The sequence below is a fragment of the Leptidea sinapis genome, chromosome 10 (genome assembly GCF_905404315.1).
Source record: "Leptidea sinapis chromosome 10, ilLepSina1.1, whole genome shotgun sequence".
In the NCBI taxonomy this organism is placed as follows: domain Eukaryota; kingdom Metazoa; phylum Arthropoda; class Insecta; order Lepidoptera; family Pieridae; genus Leptidea; species Leptidea sinapis.
In genome coordinates, this window is record NC_066274.1 from 4,159,191 (window position 1) to 4,183,900 (window position 24,710).

General features: G+C 36.9%; 1 protein-coding gene across 3 annotated transcripts in view; it reads left to right on the plus strand.

Annotated features, from left to right (window-relative positions):
- The window catches only part of LOC126966505 (cyclin-dependent kinase 14), a 151,574-nt gene extending 131,762 nt beyond the window's left edge, over positions 1 to 19,812 (plus strand). For all 3 annotated transcript variants that reach the window (XM_050810610.1, XM_050810612.1, XM_050810611.1), the window contains exons 6-11: positions 5,545 to 5,719; positions 5,930 to 6,054; positions 7,341 to 7,477; positions 9,269 to 9,408; positions 10,763 to 11,024; positions 14,823 to 19,812. In XM_050810610.1, the coding sequence (XP_050666567.1) occupies positions 5,545 to 5,719; positions 5,930 to 6,054; positions 7,341 to 7,477; positions 9,269 to 9,408; positions 10,763 to 11,024; positions 14,823 to 14,872 (889 nt within the window). In that variant the 3' untranslated portion in view covers positions 14,873 to 19,812. The remainder of the gene's footprint in view (positions 1 to 5,544; positions 5,720 to 5,929; positions 6,055 to 7,340; positions 7,478 to 9,268; positions 9,409 to 10,762; positions 11,025 to 14,822) is intronic.
- Positions 19,813 to 24,710: the final 4,898 nt, after the last annotated feature.

Consider the following 24,710-nt stretch of genomic DNA (forward strand, 5'->3'; position numbering starts at 1 on the left):
TCAATATGGTACAAAGGAAAATTTGTGAAGTTTTATATTGCATTTTTTCAAAGTCAAAGTCAAAAATACTTTATTTACATAAAATCAACAGATTGCTCGTCAGCGTCAACAACTTGTATAATAACACAACCAAATTAACAAAACCATAAGAATTTGTAAAAATTAACAACTATAATACTAATTACTACAATTTGTGATAATATTAATCGGTTAAGAAATCTTATTGTTTTGTATAGTTTTAGCAAAGTGTACCAAAATTTTTTTATAGTGCTTACACTTATATTAATTGCTTACAATTATAATTTTTATAGTGGATACTTATATCCAAAAACCAAAACCAGATAGTATATAAGAAATATAGAAAAATGAACAGATTTTTTCTGGAGGTCGGCTTTTAAGCGCAATCATCTATCTGCCATCATAGTAGAAGTAGTAGTGACAATCATTTAAAAAGAAGGTAGATAGATATATTAAATTTTCCAATGTCCCCAGTTGTAAAACCTATACTGTGTTATAAATAAACGCAGTGTAAATTTATACCAAATTTTTTTTTTTGTCTTTATCTTACCTTTGTGACTACAGAATAACATAACAGGGAGAAGTAATTTTGGAGTAACTTAACATCGCGATTATTAATCGAAAGCGTTTATCAATATAAATTATCAGAAAGTTTAACACACAGATTAGGTTACCGAAAAAACTGGGAAGAAAATGTTAATTTCGATAAACCTGATAAGAAAAAAAGATACTATTAAGAATTAGTACAAAGTAATCAACAGCACAAAAATTCTACATACAAAACAATTTTGAAATAAATAATATACATAATTTTTATGTTAAGCTTCTTAAGAGGAGTATAGTTGGAGCTAATATTTGTTAAGAGCAAAGTAATTAGGATGTAAGTTACGACGTACGTAATGTCGAACTACCCTCAGTTAAAGCTGTTTGTGTTGCGGGATGTCTCTACAGCCACAGGGGACTAATGGGACACTAATTATTTAAGCTTTCCGTCTATTTCATATACCTTAATAATATTGAAGTGTCTGTTTGTTCATTCAGGTAAATTTTTGAACCTGCGGGGTCTATTTGTCAGATAGCCCAAGTTAAAGAGTATCTTGTTTATTTTAGAATATGTATCAGGGTTTCAAACATGAAAAAAAAAAACCCATAGGCCACGTATACGGCCGAATTTATTTATTTCACCAGCAGCGCCTTTTTCTGCCTGCAAGTAGTAATGTGCAAGCATTATTGTGTTTCGGTTTGAAGGGTGAAAGAATTTGGGTGGAGACTTATGTGTCAAAATGACGAGCGCAATTGCGATACCAATCAGAATATGAAGAATAATTCTGAGCGGCACATTACTGAAGGCCGTATCACTTGCCATCGAGTGGATATCTTACTTGTATCGCCTTATTTTCTCATAAAAAAATATGATATAAAAGGCTCCTAATCCGCATGAACACGTCTTACGAAGTTGCAAACTTTTCAAATATTCAAATAATTTGTATCGTAAAGATTACTTTGGCATAATTGCTTTCTAAAAGATACTAGAACTTGGAAAAGAATGGAGCCTATTATGCTACTCACGATGAAGAAATAAAATCATTAACGACCTTATAAATATTCATTTAGTTTCATACCTACCTACATGTCGAAAATAGGAACCTCTTTCGCGAATGAATAAATTTAATTTTTATCCAACTGTATTTAAAAAAGGCCTCCTGTGTTTCTTACTCCACTATCTTCTCAGGTCTGAGGAATATGTTTTCGAACGGTAGACTTTGACGTAAGATATTATGTTTCATTTTTGCTACGTAGCAGTTTGAATCGATAGCACGCTTCAATATTCTCCGTGTAAGCGGTATTGTTATATTCTAGAAGCGGAATAGTTAAATTGCACGGCAATTAGTTGAGGAAATTTCGTGTAGTTTCACTGGAAACTCCCCCGAGTTTCAAACATTTGAAGATGCTGGTCTAGATAGGCACGACCGCTTGCGGCTTGCCAAATTATTCTGAGAATGTGAGTTTTATTATAATTTGAGCTTTGTGGATACTAAATTATGTAAAGAATAAAATTCATTACTCAGAGATTAGACTTACTGATGTCTAAATAGTATTGTTGGGTAAATGGAATGTGTTTGTAAATTTTAAGAACTCATAAAAATTTTAACCCATTTCGTTGTAGCATTAACTGGATTTCTGTTCCTGGGACATAATTTCTCAAAAGCTTTAACAAAAGTTTTTTGATACTTATTTGACACAGAAATTCACACATATTTTCGAAGGCATTGAAAATCGGACTGCATTTCGATAGCGATAGTCACTCCATTATTATCATGCAAACTGGTATAACAGAGCACGCTATCCTGAAATTTTTTTGCCACCTTGCTCTTATTATAAAGTTTATAGTCTCGATGAGGGAGAAAAAACTATACCAGCCAGGTTAAAGTCATGCTTAGCGCAAATTTATTCACTCAAAACGGTGTCAATTTTTGTTGCAACGACTGTCGAGTACTGGCGATTAACCCCCCAAACACGCGTCTAACATGACAAGCGGCCTTATATCTTCATCTTCTCCATGTTAAATTGTTACTAATCTTAATAACTTCGATTTCTTTAAAGATACATGGAGTGTTTTTTTTATGTATTTTTTGGATTTCAGTGACTATAATTTAGCGTATCTTGAAATAGTGTATCTGGTCTGAAATGAAATCTAAAATAATCAACCTACAGACTGATTATTTAAAGTGAATAAACAGAATTACCCTCTTTTATATTGAATCTTTTATAACATCATCTCATTTTTTTCGTCTATCTGTCACATTACAGCAGACAGCTAACTAGGGGTGAAGTTGTATCATTATTTCAACTATTACTTTCAAATCGGTATGACGGAGTGGTCTAACCTCACACTTGGTAAAGGTTATTTTGTGACCACGGACTAGTAAAAAAAGAAGAACTCCGCGCCGTGATATTAGCAAGTATTTTTATGCTAGTGTGTGTGCGGTTACGGGGTATACCAGTTACACAATTTTTTCTCCCTTAAATAATCATATATCCACAAATACCTTATATTATAGTTTTTACACTTTTTCACAACGCACGACGGCATTTTTAAAATATTTTATTGCGACGCAAACTGATCTGTCACAGACGATAGCAATCTCATAATGGCGGCCGATCGGCTTCATTAATGTAAGTGTATGCGTAGGGCTATGTTTTTACACGTTTACCGGCTTGTTTTGGTGCCACACTGTTATGTAAGGTGACATGGAGTCCATATTTTTTTACTCGTTTGAACTTTCTTCGTTTTTTACTTGTTTTTTAAACACGGGTTTGTGACATGAATTTAATTTAAAATAATATGTATAATTTTTTATTACGGTTATAATGTTTTGCTTACATTGTGGTTTCTCACAGTATTGTTTTTTTTATTTCTCTCACACTACACAGTCGGGTAACAAAGTCTGCTTGTAACTTCGGGTGGGATAGCCCAATATATAACGAAACAAAAGTAAGAACTTAAAACTAACAATTTACGAGTGTTTAATGCATCGTTACAGCGTTAGCTAAATATAAAGTCAGCTCTTTATAGCCGTGTCTGTAATATAAACAAGAATAAAGTGTTTATAGTGCTTCACTTGTTTGCCTTTGAAATAGTTAAGAGCTAAAACTGAGTTATGGTGATATGTGTACATCATATATGAGCTAATGCAACACACAGACGAAAAAGTTTGAGACAATGTAATAAAAGTTTCACTTTAATAATATTGACACACTCTTACACAAATTATCTTGCTCCAAACTAGTCATAGCCTGTACTATGGGTGCAAGATAACGATATATTTAATACAATATACTTACTTAAACATACATATATACATATAAACATCCATGACTCGGAAACAACCTACCTCCTACCGGGATTAAAACCCGGGACCTCTAGCTCAGTAGGCGGGGTCACTAACCACTGGGCTATAGGGGTCGTCATATACCAACACCTTCAAAAACGTGCTAATTGGCTACTTGACTGTTATTTAAGAAGTGTATTAAAATTAACAAATTTTGTAAGTATTTATTTTATAACCCCTTCCATTAATTTTTGAAGTGAAAACGTTTTTAGCCACGTTGGTGACTTTTTGATAGGGGGAAAATCTTATGGCTTCCCGTCACTGACATGCTCATGACTGATAATGACATTATACATGGTTGCGTTAAACAAATAATGAAAAATATTAAGTTAGACATATTTTGGATGGGTGAAATCTCTTGAGTTTAACCGAAATACTTAACTGTATAACTGCAGCTATGCAGGTGACGTATTATGCAACGTTAGTGAAGTGTATATCTTATAAGTGAAATTGAATAGATTTAATGAAAAGATCAATGTGAATGTGCATTGTTGCAATTGTGTTTTTGTTGTGTTTGTTTTAAAAATAAATTGAAATTAATAATTCAATTGTTTTTAAACATTATTAAATTACTAGTACCAAAATTTCCAAGTTTTCACTTCAATATCGGCAATCCACAACTGTCATTTTCACGCGAGGGAGACGCTCACCTTTGGGTATATTATCTTTGCCATTATAAAGGTTTCAAAATAAATTATTAATGGTTTGCGTTAAATACTTTTTTATAGTGAAGTACATGATTAATGTAGTTTATTATGATATAAATGACTTTACACACTGATCGTCTTTGGGCGTAACCTCACCTCGCTATTTTCGAATCCAACAAAATGTATAAAAATTTCCATTTAGAATATTAATTAACAGCATGTTTTATAAATTTTTACTAATATTTTTATAAAATTTTATTTGCAAGACACATTGTTGTTAAGATATTACATGTTACATATTATTATTATTGATCCAATATGTTTTATCAATTGACATGCAAACTATATTGTGAGTTCATCATTATTGACCCACAATACCTACTACCCCTTTTTTTTTTGTAAAATTTCGCTTATTAGGTACTTACATTGAATTATGCTCAAAGTACCAATACACTACTGTCATACTGAAACATGTCAAATTTCACAATGCTATCATGAATAGTAATAAAATTAAAATTCAAAGATATTATAATTTAGGATGTAAATAATTTAATAATTGATTTCGTACCGATGTATAATGTCAACAAATTAAGTGTCACAAAAGTATATTATTAACATATATTATTATCAAATAGACAAATTCATAATAATAATATTATATAATTCATTTTAACTGTAGAAGCACTTATTTATTAACCACTCATGCAGTCTTCTTTTAAAAACCTTGAAAGGTAAATCTTTAAATTCATTAGGCAATTTAATATATATTTTCATTAATATGCTGTAACAATTTCTATTAAAAGATGCAGTTCTATAGAAGGGAATTTTAAATCTATTATCCTTGTGTTCCAAGTATCTTTAATTAATTATCAGTAAGTTTTCTTGTTTCTGGAAAGGTATAACTTTCGAATGATTACTATTGAAGTACATCTAAATAGTGTGTCTTGATAGAGTTGTGGTATTAACAGTACGGTATTTTGTGACAGTTTAACGCAACAAGTGGTCGCGCTAAAGGAGATCCGGCTCCAGGAAGAAGAGGGTGCACCGTTCACAGCGATACGGGAAGCGTCGCTGCTCAAGGAGCTGAAGCACGCGAACATCGTCACCTTGCACGATATCGTGCATACGAGGGAGACGCTCACCTTCGTCTTCGAATTTGTGGTAAGTTCACACGTATCATATACAGCATGAGAAAGAGGGCAATGGAGAGGGCTATGCTCGGAGTTTCCCTGCGAGATCGAATCAGAAATGAGGTAAAATTGCAAGCGATATTTCATACTATTCCACCCAATACCTATATGAAGAATTTTTTTACTTGGCTTACATAAGCTGCGAAATAGATTGTTTAATAAAATTGAGTTGTTTGCACAGGACACTGATCTATCGCAGTATATGGAGCGACACGCTGGAGGTCTCAACCGACACAATGTCAGACTGTTTATGTTTCAATTGCTACGGGGCCTGTCATACTGCCACAGGAGAAGAGTTTTACACAGGTATGGCTCGTTGGCTACATAGAATGACACTTTAATAACAACTGTTGTGATTTTTTTTTGATGTTATATTTCTTTTGGCGCGTTAGGGATAGATTATCAAAATCAATTTACAATTTATTTTTACACTTTTGTTTGGACCATGTGCATGTGGCTTTCGCCGCAGGACCAAACTATATTATGAGCTTCCTTGAGCCGTGATTTCAGGTCAAACTCTTGTTATTCCTCTGATGTTGTAAGAGAGCATGGGCGACAGTGATCACCTTCAAAGAATATTGAACTTTTTGCAGTCCTAATTCCGATTCTGAGTTGTACATGCTGTACAGCACTATTATGGCGCCATTAATTGACCACACGGGTAAAACTACCTAACCGTAACCATAAAAAATTATCTAAAAATTTAAGTTAATAATTGTAATATTTCAATTTTCAAACAAACAAATTAGTAAAAGACACAGTTTAAATCATCCTAACGTGGGCGTTACTCACATATGAGTTCTGACCGGCTACGGCGGAGCGTGGGACAAATAGGTGTCAGTGGCTACAATAGCGTGCGGCTACTAGATTACTTACTTGTTGCTAAATGATATTTTAGAAAATTTATATATTTACGTGAATTTTTTTATGACAACGTCTTAGTAGCTCTTCCCGTACGTTCCTTAATTGTCGCCATTGTAGCTCCCCATTTTATAAAGGGCTGTTAAGGAACCTACAATAAATAATAAAAATAAATAAATTTCGTACTGTAAAATTTTCTTGGTGAGCTTCTTGATCCCGTTTTTCTCAGCTCTAAGGTTTCTCTTTTCCAAATTTAAATCTCGGACTGAATTTAATAATATAAGAAGAAATAACCCAACAACAAACACACAGACACGTCTAATGGAATGACTACCATATAACAAATTTAATAACGATACTATTCAAATTCAAGTAGTTTTATTCAAAATAGGATGTGAATTCACTTATTGAGAGTCAAAAACTACCACCCATTCCAAAAATAATGCCTCAGCCCTGAAAAGAATGGTTTATCCCTAATATATACGATAATATGGTTTTTTCTTTGACAAACGCGAGTGTTACACATTTAAAGGATTCCCCTGCCATGTCCCCCTGAAAACGAGATCTGGATAGGTCTTGAAACGTCGGGTTAATTAAAATAAAACTTATACGCAAAAATCTAATGTAAAATCACAGTTACAACTACACGCGTTTTAATCATTTAAAAGTGTTTTATTTAAATACGATAATATGTTTCGGAACGTAAAAGTTGTTTTAAATTTTGTCAACAGGGACGTCAAACCACAGAACCTGTTAATAAGTTCACACGGCGAGCTCAAATTGGCAGATTTTGGTTTAGCGCGAGCCAAGTCTGTGCCAAGTCATACATACTCACACGAAGTTGTCACGTTATGGTACAGGCCACCTGGTAAGTGAAGATTACTGATACACCATAATGTATTACTGTTAGTTTGGCAGAAAACTTGATGAAACAAACTCTCCTTTTAGTCTCGGGATGTCGAGCGCAGTAGACTTTAGTAATGCACCACGCAGATTTGTTCGTTCCTTTTTGTACTCACAGTTTCTGAAGGAACAACGTTTAGAAAACAAAAAAAAAATTGTAATTATTATGACGTTTACTCACGATATATATTTTACTAATTTGGTGACGGTATTTCGATCCAATTGCATGAAATCTACGTCAATGGGATGGGCATATAGCTTACCAGGGATAGAAGTTTGTATGGAAATTGCAACAGTGAACTGGCGATAAGAATGACTTATCGGGTAAATTGGGACAGCTTCAGATTATTGAAAGCTAATTACTGACAGTAGAAGGTAATAAAGTAATTTATCTCTATCTGTAGATAGTATATTGGGAACGGCTGTAAATCGTGCTGTATCTCCGTTAGAGATGTTCTTCTCCTCCACTTCCCGCTTTAATCGTCTATACGTTAGTATCCTCCTCCCTGCGTCGTAATCCTCAGTACTGAGGGTCGTAACCACCCCTCTGTATCACTTTCTCACGTATGGTCGCTCTCCATCTATTCCTGTCTCTGGCGGTGTGAAAGGCATTGTGAACCGTAGAGTCGAGGGCGGAGCGGATCTGGTCGGACCATCGTGTTGGACTGCGTCCACGAGGCCTCTTCCCATCTATTTTGCCGACCACAATGAGCCTCTCAAGGTTTCTATCGTCCTTCCTTGCGATGTGACCGAAGTATTCTAAAACTCTGCGCAGACATTCGGAAGACAATCGCGAGGAGATCCTGAGTTCACGCAGCATGGAGAGATTAGATCGAAATGCTGTCCAGGGGATACGGAGCATCTTTCTCCAGCACCACATCTCAAAGGTGTCAATGCGTTTGCGGTCTGCAGCTTTAAGTGTCCAAGTCTCAGCGCCGTACGAAAATATCGAGAAGACTAGGGTCCGTACCAGTTTGGTCTTAGTTTTTACGGAAATGTTCCGATCTCTCCAGATTCTTCCAAGCTGAGACATAGCGCTCTTAGCCATGCCAATTCTCCTACGTACTTCCTTCTCGCACGAACCATCGTTACTTATGTTGGAACCCAGGTAGATAAAGTTGTCCACCATTTCTAGGCCCAGAGCACCAGTTAGTTCCAACTACCCAGATCTATCCACCACCATGACTTTGGTCTTGGACCTGTTTATGGGAAGTCCCATCTCTTCACTAATCCGCTCCATACGTTCAAGAAGTGCAGCCATTTCTGACTCACTTGCTGCAAGAAGAGTAGTGTCATCGGCGTAGCGCAAGTTGGTGATTTTCACGCCACCAATTGTGATGCCTCCCTCCCAGTTGTCGCAGGTACGTCTCATAATGTGCTCTCCATAGGCGTTGAAAAGAATGGGCGACAAAATGCATCCCTGGCGCACTCTTTGATGAAACTTAAAGGGTTTCGAGGTTGTTTTATCGACTCTTACAACACCCTGGCTTGAGCCATACAGGGTGCGAAGCAAAGCGATGAGATGATTTGGTACACCAAGCTCTTGCAGAACCCTCCATAAGCAACTCCATACGTTACTATATTGTAAGTCTATAGTTAAGTCTCCGCTGTGTGTGATTCTGTGTATACGAAAAGGGGAAGCTTCAAAAATGAAGTTCTTTTAAGGAGACCATGGGCTGCGGTGATTGCTTACCATCGGACGACCCGCAGTTGCTCTCCTCTTCCATAAAAGTGACATCCGTATTGTCTATTGTAGACGTGCTGTTGGGCAGCACAGAGTATTCCACATCGCTGGACATGTGGGGTGTGGGCTGTATATTTGTGGAGATGCTGTGCGGTGTGCCGACCTTTCCCGGGGTGAGGGACACCAATGACCAACTAGATAAAATATTCAAGGTAATATATTTATATTTATACACTGTTTATAAGCCTTCACGTTATTTCACACAAAATAAAAAGACCGCCTGCCGTCATTTTTTTTATGAAAATAAGGGATAAGACGAGCAAGACGTTCAGCTGATGGTAATTGATACGCCATGCCACAATGCTGTGACCCTCAGGATTCTTGTAAAACCCAAAAATTCTGAGCAGCACTACAATTGCGCTCGTTACCTTGAGACATAAGATGATAAGTCTCATTTGCCCAGTAATTTCACATTAATGTGCCTCTGTGTGAGGTCAGGAAGGAGTCATTAGTTTTTAACATTAACTTACTTTTTATTAGTTTTTAAGCTTTGTTCAAACAGGCTAATAACGCGCGGGACGTGGGACGGAAGTCGCTCGCGCCGATTGTGTCAGCTAACTTGTATGAACGTGTTCAAAATGACGCGGAAAGTCGCTCAAGTTGAAGCGAAACAAGAGCGAGACGCCCGGCGGGGTTGTTTGATCTCACAATGCTGTTGAATATGGAACTGTTTTTAGAAAAAGTTTAGGAATATTCCTAGGGTCCTTCGTATACGACTTAAGTCATGAGGACTATAAAAATAATTGAAAAAAGGGAAATAGAACAGAATACTAAACAACATAAGTACAGTCTATACTAATATTATAAAGCTGTAGTGTTTGTTTGTTTGTTTGAACGCGCTAATCTCTGGTACTAATGGTCCGATTTGAATGATTCTTTCAGTTTTGGGTAGTCCATTTATCGAGGAAGGCTATAGGCTATGTTTTTTTTCAAAATTAGGGATCCGTAATAAAATTGCTATTTTGTAACACAAGGTGTAAAATCGAAAACCTATTTTTGCGTGCGCTGCAAAAACTATTGACAATAGAACAAAATAATGTACAGGCTATAATATAGGCAATATTTTATTACTTATAAAACTATCGCGTGAATTATACTTTATATATTGCAAAACAACGTCTGCCGGGTCAGCTAGTATTACATATATACGTAACTACCTATGGATAATATGTTAACTCATGACATCATGGATGAATCCAAGAATCATCATTAAATAGCCTCCACGGGATATTAACTAATACAAAAAGAAAGAAAATCCTATATTATGTGTCTTCTTTTGCGACTGTTAAAAACAGTTAAACTTCATCTTCGAAATCAAGAGACATGATGTTTCTCCACTGAAAAACCAAAAATGATACGCGGGAAGTCGCTTCAGTGTGAGAGGCTAAGCGAGCGAACGAATGGCTCTAAAACGCGTTCCGCGCTTTATTCGCTTCAGTTTGAACAGAGCTTTAAGTGGACCTGGCGTCCCCATGGAAGCGGGCATTAGAGCATGTTTTGGAACAGATCGTGGGCACGCCCAGCGAGGAGAGCTGGTCTGGTGTGAGCCGGCTGCCCGGGCTGCGCGCGCACGTGGCTCGCTGGGGCTGGTGTGCGCCGCGCCCGCTGGCGGCCGCCTACCCGCGCATGAGGGACGCGGGACGCGACGCACAGCGTCTGGCCGCCGCGCTGCTGCAGCCAGACCCCAGCCGCAGGATGCCGGCCGCGCGAGCCATGCGGCACGAGTACTTCGCGGAACTGCCGCCCAGACTCAGCGACCTGCCCGATGGTGAGTCTACCACACGACTGACCTAACATATATGAGTGGGGGGGATAAATCTAACATAAAAAACTATAGACCCATATCCAAGTTATGTCTTTTTGCAAAAATTTTTGAGAGGGTCAAACATGAAGAGATATATGCTGCTTTACAACGCTGGTTTATACTTGAACGACATGGATTTTTGAAGGGACGCTCGACTGTCTCGAATGTCCTCATTGCAAATGACTATGTGACCTCTGCTATGGAATCTGGGGAACAGGTAGATGTGATTTATACAGACTTTAGCAAGGCGTTTGACCGTATTGACCATGACATCTTACTCCACAAGCCTTACAGCGCAGGAATACATGGAAACTTGTTCCGATGGATTTCATCGTACATCACAAACTGATCACAAGCTGTTGCTATAAACGGATACTACTCTAGATGGATGTTCATTTCATCAGGTGTTCCTCAAGGTTCACTTCTAGGACCCCTTTTATTTTCTATATTTCTTAATGATATTTCATCATGTGTCTCGCATTCACAATTGTTACTCTATGCCGATGATACAAAAATATTTAATCACGTCCAATCACTCGATAACTGTCATATTTTACAGGCAGACTTGAATAGATTCGATGATTATTGTAAAATTAATAAGTTAGATCTGAATGTCTCTAAGTGCTTTGCAATGATCTTTTCTCGGAAAACGTATCTGATTAAATTCAATTACAATCTTAAAAATGAAGTTCTTGTGTTTACTAATAGAATGAAAGACTTAGTGTTATCATGGACCCAAAATTTACCTTTAGTGAACATATAGATTTTATAATAAACATGGCCTCTAAAGCTCTTGGTTTTGTAATAAGAACGTGTAGTAAGTTTAAAACACTTAAACCGATTAAAGTCCTGTATTGGAACCCAAGTTATAATTTATATATTGATAGAATTTAATCTATTCAAAAGCGATTTTTAAGATACCTACAGTATAAAAGTAACATACATCCTTCAAACTATGACGCTAAATGTAAAAAAAATCACTTTCTTGCACTAAAATTGCGTAGAAATATTTCTGACATAGTATACTTCAGTAAAATAGTTAACGATAAAGTAGATGTCTTTACGAAGTCAAATTAAGTTATGTGTTCCTAAAAAACAGCTGCGTAATCCCATCACCTTTCATATCCCCATTTATAAAACTTTCTATCGCCGTTATTCCTTCTTCGTCCGTACAAGTATCAAATTTAATGAACTAGTAAATGCTTACCCCGAAATTGACACATTTTTAACTAAACCTAGTGCAATTCGGCATCTGATGACAAAATCAAACTTTCTCCCCTAAGTATTCAACAAAATCAATGTAAACTTTTATTATATTATTATTTACTGTAATTATGTTTTATAAATGTAAACTTCTTGCTGGTAATTTTAAAATGTAGTTATTATAATATAGTACTAATTCTATACATAGTATTAACGTAATAGATTGTAAGATAGCGTAACTCTTTAGTAATTTTAAAAACTAATTAGAATCATGTGTGAAAACTAGTTGATGGCTTTTAGTTATACAAATAGATGTCAACATAGTTATAAATAGCTGTAAGTTTTCTAAATAAATAAATAAATATAGTCCACTTTCAAGAGTCTGCTGAACTATGGCTGTATTGCTTAGCCGATAGTGGTTTTCACACTTACAGAATTAAGTACTTAACGCGCCTATAGAAGTTCTCATAGAAATCTCACAACTCGCGCTTGACCACAAATATAACCATGCCAAAATTTTTTGCACAGAAAAAGAATAAAACTACTAGTTACTATGACAGTTTTTCTGTTTCTCCATTGCATTAGGCTTTCCCCATACTGTCCCAGTTAAAAAGACAACCTGTATAACTAATCCTCGTGATATTATTGAAAATATGAAGGGCACTGAGATCAAATTTGAAAATGAATATTTCCTCGATAGAAATATGAAAAAGTTCAAAGCTTATGCAAGCTTCAAAAGCCAAAGAGCAACTTCGTAATATTTCGTTGAAAAGTTTCCATTCAAGTCGCATAACAAAGTTAGCTTGAACAAAGTTCACATGCTTGTCTCCCTTTGATATTCGTATCTTTGAGTTGCTTGCCAAACGAATACGCGAGCCTTTTGGCAAACGTGGATTCATTCTGTGCAGTTTGGATGCGTTCTCATAACTTCGGAGACTGACAGGAAACTATGAATGATGATCTGAACTTTAGAAGCCGCTCTAATCAAGGTGTACGACGCGGTTTTATCGCATTAATGTTCAAACATGCATATAGTTAATGTTTACTATACACTGACGCCCTTACAAATACACTCGGTATAAATTTATACCTGAGAATAAACCAAGAATATGCAACATGTTTACAAATATACATTTTGCTTATGATTGGTTTATTTAGACGTAAGACGTTTGCTGCAGAGAAGGCTATTCGCGCTATTTATAACCTAGATCCTAAAGACTCATTGACAGCAAGATTTAAAGAAATTTACATCTTGGCTGTTGATTCTCAATATATTCTAGATAATGTAATGGTATGCACATAATAAAATTTGCCAGAAACTGTCATAACCATAATGTTAGCACCAGGAACCGACATAAACTCATAATGCCTACTACGTCGAGTTAGTAAGTCTTTTGCTTTTACAACAAGATCCCAGACAATGTTCAAAACAAATGTATAATGAAAATCAAAAGAATTGTTAAAAAACGATTGTGTGGTAAAGGTTACTATAACATAAATGACTTTTTCAATGATAAATAATAAGCTTAATTGTACGATATTACTTCAAACCATATTTTTTTTGAAAAAAAAAAGCACGCCGATTTTGTTGCGCCCGTTCTTTTCAAGTCTGAGGAATTATTTTTGGAATAGGTAGTATTTGAGTTACAATAAGTGATATCACATCCTATTTGGAATAACAGGATTTTAATTTGAATTCCTGCGTTTATTTGCAAGGCTGCTTAGTCAATACTTTGCATATCCTTGATTTATTCTCATGTATAAGTTTATACCAAGTTTATATATAAGGCCGTTTATGTAAACCTCAACTTTTTTTCAGTAAATATCGGTGAAGTACCCTTTCAAATTAAAAAGTCTTAATAAGCGACCAACGTTCTGAGGCAATAAAACTTCCTCTATCTAAAAAGGGACTGACCCTATTATTTCTTCGGGATTCAATCCTAAGTGTGCTGGTTTTATAAGCGAGAACCTGTAATTAATTTCAAATTTGTTGGAAATACAAACTCCAATAAAGAAATATATAAATCATTTGGTTAAGTTAACCTTTGTTGTTAATTAATTAATTAAACTCTGCATTAGCAATGCATGGCAACAATTTTTTTTTTAAAGACTAAGGAGCGTCGGCTTTTAAAAGTATTTTATTTAAATGTGTGATACACGTAGTGTTAGATCAAAGAACACATGACCCATATAGCCCAGTTATTAGTGCCCTGCCCACTTAGCTACACTCTACAGTATAGGCTATGCCTAGTATGGGATAAGATAAATTGTATAAAAGTGTGTTCTTAGATGATTTATACGTTTAGATGACAGTTGTGAAAACGTCGAAAAAAATTGAGGTTGTCAGTTAAACTCTATTTTGAGCAATGCATACACTAGCACAAAGTGACATACAAGTCGCGACGACCTAGCTTGTCGTGCATACTAAAGTAATAAACCTGGCCTGTTTTCATCGGTTGTCTAGGAGTAAGAGGTTCTAACTAGACGTATAAATTATCTAAGATTGTGTTATTATTATTACTATTTCATGTGCTGAGAAATTCTTTAATTTTTTTGCAGAAGTTTCAATATTCACCGTGGAAGGTGTGTGTATGCACTCGGAAGAATAACAACCCACCGAAGCGATATGTTAGTTAAATCTTATTCGTTCCTTGTCGCGGCCGACGCGACCGGTCGTCGAGTCTTGCGATCGATCGCGGCGTCCTGTCGCGCGTCGCGCCGCTCTGCGACAGATCACGACACGACGCGTTAATCGCCCGTGATGGGTAAACGTTCATTAGTTAGTACGTTTTAATTCCTATAGTTATATAAAATGGTCGGGAATCTGGTTGACTGGTTTCGATTGACCAAACGAGTTGGTGATATCTCCCGTTCTATGTGTGAAGGCATTCTATGCCATCTGTTTTGTTTGCTTGAAGAGAAATTATACAAAGCATACTGTATTACACAGTTTTTTTTTACTTTTTTATTGTTTCCATTAATATACATGTTATTAATATCTATATATATATATATATATATATATATATTTATTTATCAATTTTAGAATGCTCATCTTCTGAACTGAACTTCTACTTCTAGGCTGAACTTACTTTGCTTAAAAAGATTTACAAACAAGTATTGCATTTTCGACTCGTCTCGCAATATGTACCAAGAAATACATTCTGTGATCAAGTTTAAAATTTTTGTTTTCACACTATTCAATTACAAATAAATCCAATGTGCAATATAATTTCTCTCCAATCAACCTCCCCTCGTCCACGGGTCGGATGCGGTCTGCCTCGACGTTAGCGCTTTGTTAAGCTTCTGATTATTATATCCATCCATATAATTCAATTACTCTATGGTGACAAGGTAAACGTTAGGTGTCAAGTGTGATGATGGGAGCAGTTCACTTCCATATTTTGATACCGCTAAACAGTCCATCTCCATACTTTTGAACATGGAGACGTTGAAGGTTTTGTCGAAATATGCAATTGAATCGCTCCCGCTGTATTATATATTATTAATAAATAAAACAGAGCAGTGTGCCATGTATTGTATTGTATCTATATAACTCAGAGAATGACGATTTATTTTAAATGGAATTTTTAAGCTGGATATACACGCTCATAATTTTGGGAGAAATTTTAAAGAAGTTTATTTATATTTAGTAAGCATTTAAAGTAATGGTATTCGCAGTCTTGTGAGCTTATCGTCTGTGTTGAGCACGAGCGATTTATTGTTTCAATTTGTATCGAATGCACATTCCTTAAATGGTGCTCAATATGTGTTGCATCTAGTTACGTTATGTCAATCAACAATTTTTTTCTGAAACAGTGAACTAGCAAGACGTTCACCGGTATGTGATACGCCCTGCCCATTACAATGCAGTGCCGCTCAGGATTCTCGATTGGACCCAAAATTCTGACCGGCATCCAAATTGCGCTCGTCACACTGAGGCTTGAGATATATTAACTCTTATTAGCCCAATGAATTCACTAGCTGTTAAATAAAAGGCGCGCGCTATGGCATCCTATTCAAAAAAATAATAATTAATGTATGTTTTGATTGGCGTAACGTGATATTAGTTAAAGTTGCACTATCGCATTAACCGTCTATTAAACTTGCCTTGCTCGGTACCGGAAATTGCGACGATCGACTGCCTCCATTGATACCGCGAGAATTGAATGACGAATCAAATGTAGTTACATTAGGTTGCGCTCAATATTGTTTTGACTCAATTATAAATAAAAAATAACGTATAACCCTGTTTCTATTGTTATCAAAATGATAATTTGTTTTCTCATTATCATTGTTTCCGTTTTCGCAATTGGGTCGAAATAAGTTAAGTGCAACCGTTGCGTGTTGACAGATCTCAGATTAATGTGTGGGACCGTCCTATAACGATAGGGGATATTAACTATTGGAGGGTTAGGTTAGGGAGTCTAGTTCCGTCTACGACTAGCGAAATATACCGGTAGGAAATTTGTAGGTCCCTCACGTGTTAGTTAAGAGTGTAAAGGCGGCCTAATGTCAACTTGATGAACCATATTGAAATATAATCACTCATGCTCATGTATAACTAATTAAAAATTATTTAAATAAAACCCAACGTTATATTCAAAAACTTTCTTTGAAATTATATTACCTATTTAGTTTCCGAACAATCAAAGTTCACTTGCTCGTAATTGGGCTGAGATAGAATTAAAAATGACCGCTTTTAAGTTTGTGTACTTTATTTCGTTTTGCTAAGGAACGATCCTCGTTATTAATTTGTATTTCTCATTTCTCTCGTTTGAGATACAAACGTATGAAAGAGGCAGCCAAGTCTTTGAACACTTAATGAAGTCAAATCAAAGCTGCGATCTTTAGTCCTTACCTACAGCAATTATATATTTTTTATAAGAATCGAAATACAGAATACGAAATATTTATTCTTATATTGTAATTCGATTATATAATCTTCAATCAGTTCAAGACGAAATAACAATTTAACGAAGCAATTTCCTTGAAACAGTAATTTGTCAAAGGTATTCTATTACCATATCTCCTAGATTATGATATCCAATTTACAGTTGTGTACTTCTCGATATTTCACAACACATTAAAAATGTTTTTAAAATAAATGTTTTGTATGTCTGTTGGTATGGAATGGTGCAACATTAGTTTTTTAATCTTTTTAGTGATATTTTTTTTATTTAAAGAGAAGTTAAACGTTTTTTTTTATGGAATACGAGGACAAACGAGCGTACGGGTCACCTGTTGTTAAGTGATCACCGCCGCCCACAATCTCTTGCAACACCAGAGGAATCACAGGAGCGTTGCCGGTATTTGCATCAAGCTGTCATTAGGTTGTCGGCATAGGAATGTATACGTAGTGTATAGCGTAGTTGCGAGCTTTAGAGACGATTTACATTTAGGGGTGCGGCGCATTTCAAACATTTCTTAAATCCATTACGACCTCATATCTATGTAGAAATCATATTACTAGGCCTGTTAATACGGCACCAACTGATTTACTTACAATTGTGATTATATCGTAATGTTTGTCAACTGAAGTTATTAAATTAAATTATCTATTAAAAGCCCCAAGTGCCTGTTAAAATTATGCAAACTTCAGGTCAGTTGTCGGTCGGGCGGTCACAAAATTTCGAGCGCCGCGCCCCGACCTAGTGAAATTAAAATTAATTAAAAAAAAAATACGTTTCAGAACACCAATTAGTGAGTAATGTTATTGTATAAGGAACGCAATACTTGTGTTAGTGTACATGACTTGTTGTTTTATGTGTACTTGTGTTGTATAGGAGAGGTTCACCCGTTGAGTGAGGCACGGAGTTGTCTAACATGCATATAGATATATATGTTGGTATTGTGAGCTTTATCGATGTGTGGGTGTGAAGGGGGCGTTTTCATACTCGTTGCCGGAGAATACACGTAATGTAATAAAACAATCTGATTGTAAACTATATTGATAGATCGCATATCTTACTCACGCATAGCAATTAATATTTTGTTTCTCTATTGCACTAATATTTTTCCAGTAACCTAATTTAACCTATCCTATAAAAAAATCATTTAACAAATATGTCAAGGCTTTCTATGCAGATCTGATTTGTCTGATCAAATCAAGAGTTGAGCAGTTTCAAGAAAAAATTTAATATAAAAAAAACTAAAATGTTACATGTTTCTAAATATAATTGACAGATTCTTTCTGGTAGGGCTTGATGCAGTATGGTCTCTATAAGCACTCAGAAAAAAAAATTGTGACGTGTTTAATGTATTGCCAACCACCCCAAAGAACTTATACTTTGAATAAAGTTATGCCTAAAAATAAATCAAGAATACGCAAATTGTTAGACTATATCGGTGACAACACTTTCAATACAATCATAATTGCCAATAAACGCGAGAAACGTTATACGTCCGAATAAAGCAATCATAAATAAAATGTACATTTGTAAACATTTTGCATATTCATGGTTTATTCTTAGGTATAACTTTATACCAAGTATATTTGTAAAGCCGTTACAATATTACCTAGTCGATGTTTCATTTGTAACAACAATGGTCAATGGATATATAATTAAAATTATTATACTTTGGAATAATAATATGAATAGTAGGTGCACGAGTTTGAAGACGCCCCAGTGAAATGTGTTAAACACTAAAACTTGCATTTGTAATGAAGAACTGATTTGTGTATGGGATAATTACTGTTCTATTATCATTTGTATATATATAATATACATTATTTCATTTATTTTTACATTTATTTTAATTTTCGTTTTGATCTAGTTGACATTGCCGATTTTGGAATGTGCTATTGTTTAGCGATTTTAATGAATAAAACAATGTGAATTAATAGTGTGATTGTTCAAATAACGTCAATAGCTTAACACCGAATAAAGCCTTTGAAAGCTTAATGGTGCAGCGAGTGCGTTTGTTTTAAGCGATTGTGGTTATCCAAAGTCAATCCGTGCACAGTCAGAGCGAACGAGCGATTTTATTGTATAAATTTATGCGTTAAACAACAATAAAGAAAATAATTTGTGTATTAAAATTTGGCAATTAGTAATTGTTCAATGATTTTTTAGATTATTGGTAATTGTTTTGTTACACTTGTTTTCGTGCATTTTTGCATTTGGAACTGTATTATTATAGTTTTATATTTTTGATTTATACAAATCTGTCCGAAACCGGTTGCACAAATATTACCGGAACAGTTTTATCTACGTTGCTATCATAACGCGCCGCAGATGTCACATGTTAGTGAGAATAAATGAATGTTATTAAACAATTATTAACAAAGTTGCTCGTTCGCTCATCCGTGTTGATTACTAAATCACTAATACGATACCAATAATCAATTTTATTGCAATTTCTTTTCTTATTTGTGTTTTTAGCACCTGCAGAATTTATTTATTTATATTATAATACACAATTCCGTTACTATCCGCAAGTTTTGTTTCTATTATAATGATTTGTATACAATGTGCTTCTAATAGTTTGAAAGATTGTAAATATGATATTTGAACTGATAATAATAAAATTTTTATTTCTTAATGACCTTTTGTGTTTCATTTCTTGTGTGCTGCGTATTTTAAGGGTTAAAGATAATTTATTCAAATCAAAATTACTTTATACATGTAGGAAGGAAATGACACTTTTGAATGTCAACAGTTTTTTTTCTTTTTTATATTTACCGCTACTTCAGAATAGGTGATCTATAATTAGAAGAAGTGGTAAGAAACTCATAGCCACTCTTTTAAATCAACATTTATAGCTTCATCGTTTTACAAATCAATTCAGTTACAATACAAGTACTCAATGCTTTGCACAAGTTAGTCAAAAAAAGACCAGCCATCGCCTCCCTCGATGTCTATTTGCTATGTTATGTATGTAAACGACGACGGTTGCTTTGTTCACATAACGAATTAGTCTGCAACTGACGTAAAATTACCATGATATTTATTTATTTATGATTCCTTACAGCTAACAAAATGTAAAGAGTATATTAAAAATAATACAGAATGGATACGCCAATTAAAAGGAATACTAATAGTATGTGAAAAATTTTGTAGTTTAAGATAAAAACGAAGAATACTACATAAAAATTAAGAAAAACTTCTTCTTCTTCGGCGTTACACTCTTGTCAGAGTGGTCGTGGTCGTCACGTCGAGGTTAGTGGCCTGTTTCACAATGCGACGCCACTCGTCGCGAACTGCCGCTCTTCTCGTGCATTCATGGAGAGTACCGTCGACAGCTTGCCTCACTTGGTCCGTCCACCTCATCGGGGACCTGCCTCTTGGTCTAGTGCCCTCGACTTTACCCTGCACTATTAAGCGTTCTATGGAGTCGCTTCCACGTCGCGATACATGCCCGAAGAAAGTGAGAATGCGAGCTTGTACGTTATTGGACAGTCTCTGTTCGATGCCGAGCTCCCGAAGAATGGACTCATTGGTTCGGAATTCGGTGCACGATATACCGAGCATTCTTCTCCAGCACCACATCTCAAGAGCATTGATCTTTTTCTTCTCACTTTCTCGTAGGGTCCATGTCTCAGCAGCGTAGAGGAATATGGGGAATATGAGATCCCTTACAAGTCGTATTTTTGTGGTTTTTGTGATATTGGGATCCTTCCATATTGTCCTCAATTTATCCATAGCCGATCTGGAGATTGCCACGCGTCGTTTGATTTCGTCTATGCAGCCGCCATTATTTGAAATCAGTGCCCCCAGGTATATGTAAGTAGGCACTACCTCGCAATTAGCTCGCACTAGCACGGTCGACAATCATCACTTTGGTCTTGCTGCGATTAATTCTGAGGCCAAAATCAAGACTAACGTTTTCTAGCCTGTGTAGTAGCTCTTCCATATGAGGGATGCTACTTGCGAAGAGGGTGGTATCATCCGCGTAGCGTAAGTTCGATATGTCTTGTCCTCCAATAGTGATACCGTCTGTCCAACCATCCAAAGCAATTCTCATAATCAGTTCTGTGTAGATGTTAAACAGTAATGGAGAAATTATACATCCTTGTCGGACTCCTGCACTGGGGTGGAAACTGTTGGATAGAACCTCATCGGTTCTTACTGAGGCCGTACCATCTTCGTAAAGGTGCCTAAGAAGTGATACCAGATGTTTTGGGGTACCCATTTCTAGGAGAGTATTCCAGAGTTTCGGCCACTTGACAGAGTCAAACGCCTTGGAGAAATCAACAAAACAGATATATGTAGGTTTATTGAATTCTCGGGATTTTTCGATTATCTGGCGGATGGACATTATCTGCTCCCGTGTACCCTTTCCTTTTACGAACCCAGCCTGCTCTGGCGATATTTCTCTAGATAAATAGGATTTCAGACGCTCATTCAAGATGTGAAGAAGGATTTTGCTAGCATGGGGTATCAGAGCAATCAGGCGGTAGTTGCTGCAGGATTTGGTGGAGCCTTTCTTGTGTAGAGGGATTAACACGGTGTGCGCCCAATCGCGAGGCCAAGGGCAGGTCCTCCATATGTTGTTGCACAACGCGTGGAAGATTTGTACACCATACTCTCCTGACGCCTTGATTGTCTCTATAGGGATAGAATCTCTTCCTATTGCCTTGCCATTTTTGAGATGTTTAATGGCTGCTCTTACTTCATCTTCCAGTATGTCAGGCTCCAGTTCATGGGTATTAGGCTCAGTTGAAGGAAAAGAATGCGACTGCGGATCACGAAACAGAGACTGACAGTAGGCCCTCCAGGTCTCGGAAATAACGTCCAGTTCTGTTACCGTTTCTCCCCGGGCATTCTCTATAGCCCACGTTTTGGAAGAGAGGGTTTTCGTGATGGACTTGATCTTGTGGTGGAGGTCTCTGGATTCGTGCTTATCAGCATGAGCTTCTACTTCGGTACATATTTTTTGAAGATGAGTGTTCTTATCTCTCCTGCATGCCTCCTGAATACGTGCTGACTTTGCGTTAAGGTCCCTCACGTTAGCTCCTGAAGCTTTCATCAACCTTCTTTCCTCAACAAGGGTTAAAGTACTGTCACTCATCCAGTGCTGTCGTTTACGTATCCCCGCAGGTGGTTTTGATTCCTTGACAGCTTTGGATATGAGAGCTTTCATCTGATCCCAAAGTATGTCTGAGCTCTCTGTATGGGGATTCAACTCCGTCCATTGACTCCAGTTTTGCTCTAATACAGCTGAAAATTATGAGACATTGTCTACTGTCAATCGCCTTTGATTGGATGTTTTTCGAGCTGCTCTTAGTTTCAGCTTTATTTTGGAGATCAAAAGTTAGTGGTCAGATCAACAGTCGGCTCCAGGAAGCGTGTGGGCGTTCCTGATTGAGGTTTTCCATCGTGACCTGATTAAGATATAATCTATTTGATTGCGATAATTCCCGTCTGGTGAAGTCCAAGTATACAGTCTCCTAGGGTGGTTTTTAAAGAAACTGTTCGCTATAATCAGGTCGTTTTCTGCCGCGAATTGCATCAGGCGTTCTCCTCTCTCATTGCGCTGACCAAGTCCATACTTTCCGGCACAAACGCTTAGTTGATGGGCATTCATACCTATCTTTGAGTTAAAGTCTCCCAGTATAAGCAGAAGTTCTCTTTTGGGTATCTTAGAGGTAGCTGATTCCAGCTTTGTATAAAAGTTCTCCAGATCTTCTTCACTCGCAGTGCTAGTAGGAGCATATGCCTGTATTATGTTTAAGTTCACAGGTGAAGCTTTTAGCTTTATGGTTAGGATTCTGTCACAAATAGGTTCATATCCCACTACACAGTCTTTTCGGTCTTTTGGCAGGACAACAGCGACTCCATTCCTGCTGTGCGTGTCGTTACCGGAGAAATAAACGACATGGGTGTCCGTTGTGAAATGGCCATTTCCTTTCCAGTGGGTTTCACTCAGACCACAGATACTGAGTTTGCAGCGAGTAATTTCTCTTTCAAGAATGTCAAGCTTTCCAGGTTGGAGTAATCCGCGCACGTTCCAAGTACCTATCGTTTGGGTGTGGCACATCTTTACTGAGTTTCCAGTAGTCCATTTTCCATGTGTTGCCTGGTTTCCTACATCCACATGGCCGGTAGCCCATTTCCCACCGACTGCCCCGGACGCAGCACGGCGCCGGTTGCTAAGCGGGTCGCATGGCCACTTATTATTCGTTACTTGTACTGACATGACGACTTTCATGGGAAAATAATGCAGTGGTTTCCCGTTGCCTTCTGCATCAGGCATTTCAGGAGTTATTTAAACTCCTAGGCCGCTGTCACCTCTTCTGACCGGTTGGCCGATCAGGCCCGTTGTGGTTTAAAATCAGAGTTTCCTTCTCCTAGACAAGTTGCCTACCATGGCTGACGAGGTCCATCTCCCCGAGCAGTGGTGCTTATATTAAAGGGGCGGCTCCAACTCGCCACTGTCATCTACCGCTTACGAGATTGCGCGCCATTTGTTGGGGTACACCCAGCCACTGGCTCCCCGACGCCTCTACGATAGACCGCTCCGTTGTCCGCGACTGCTTATTGGTTATTCGCAGCTAACCTCCATATCTGAAGGCCGTTCGCTATCCGCAACCTGCGACGCGTGTGGTGGCAATGAGCTCTGCCACTGGAGTGATAATCTCCCCAGAACCACAAACAACAACAACAAGAAAAACTTAAAAGAAAAAAAATCTTATTTAGGTCAAGTGATATAATAACAGGCTGCTGTCGGATGTTACTGTCACCAGACTTATAGAAAAATGAGCCAAGCGTGCAGGTCATATTAAATTTGTAAGGCATTGCTAACCCATAAGGAAGTTGTAGGCTGTTTTAAAAGGAGCTCACTATAAAGATATCAAGCTTTTGTGAAGGTATGATGTTTATTTATTAGCAATTATTTATAAATCAAAATGAATAGAGCTAGTCCAATATAAAGTGGAAAGTCGTTCGAGAAACAGATATGGCCCTATGGTGGTAACTCGTATTGCAGTTCGCTACGATCTAAGCTGTTTTGTAATTCACGACTCAGATGTTACGGTTAGCAGATGTCAGATGTGTTTTACATAAGAAGTTATCCCACCGGATTCTCGGCCATCGCGAACGGGAGCTTAACGCGATCCTACTCTCATTCTCAAACATAATCCTACTCCACTTACCTGGTTTGTTCTTGAGCAAATCTAAGTTGCACGATTCGATAAAATTAGGTAATTATATAATAATAGGCGTTATTATCTTTATTTTGTATAATTTTCACGTTTCAATTTTGACCTTAACTCTCGATGAGGCCTGAGCAGTTCGCAAGCCCATATCGATCTCTGAGCTAATATATTTCTTTCCTGCATTCCTCTCCTAACTGCCGCTAACCCTAAAGCTCGCTGATAAATATACTGCGCGACGATAGAAGAATGAAGATTTTCTTGGTTTCAACGGCGACAAGAAAACGGTCGTTCAAAACCTGAGGACAATAAACAGACTAACTCAGAGTGTACTAGGTACTTCGGTTTCT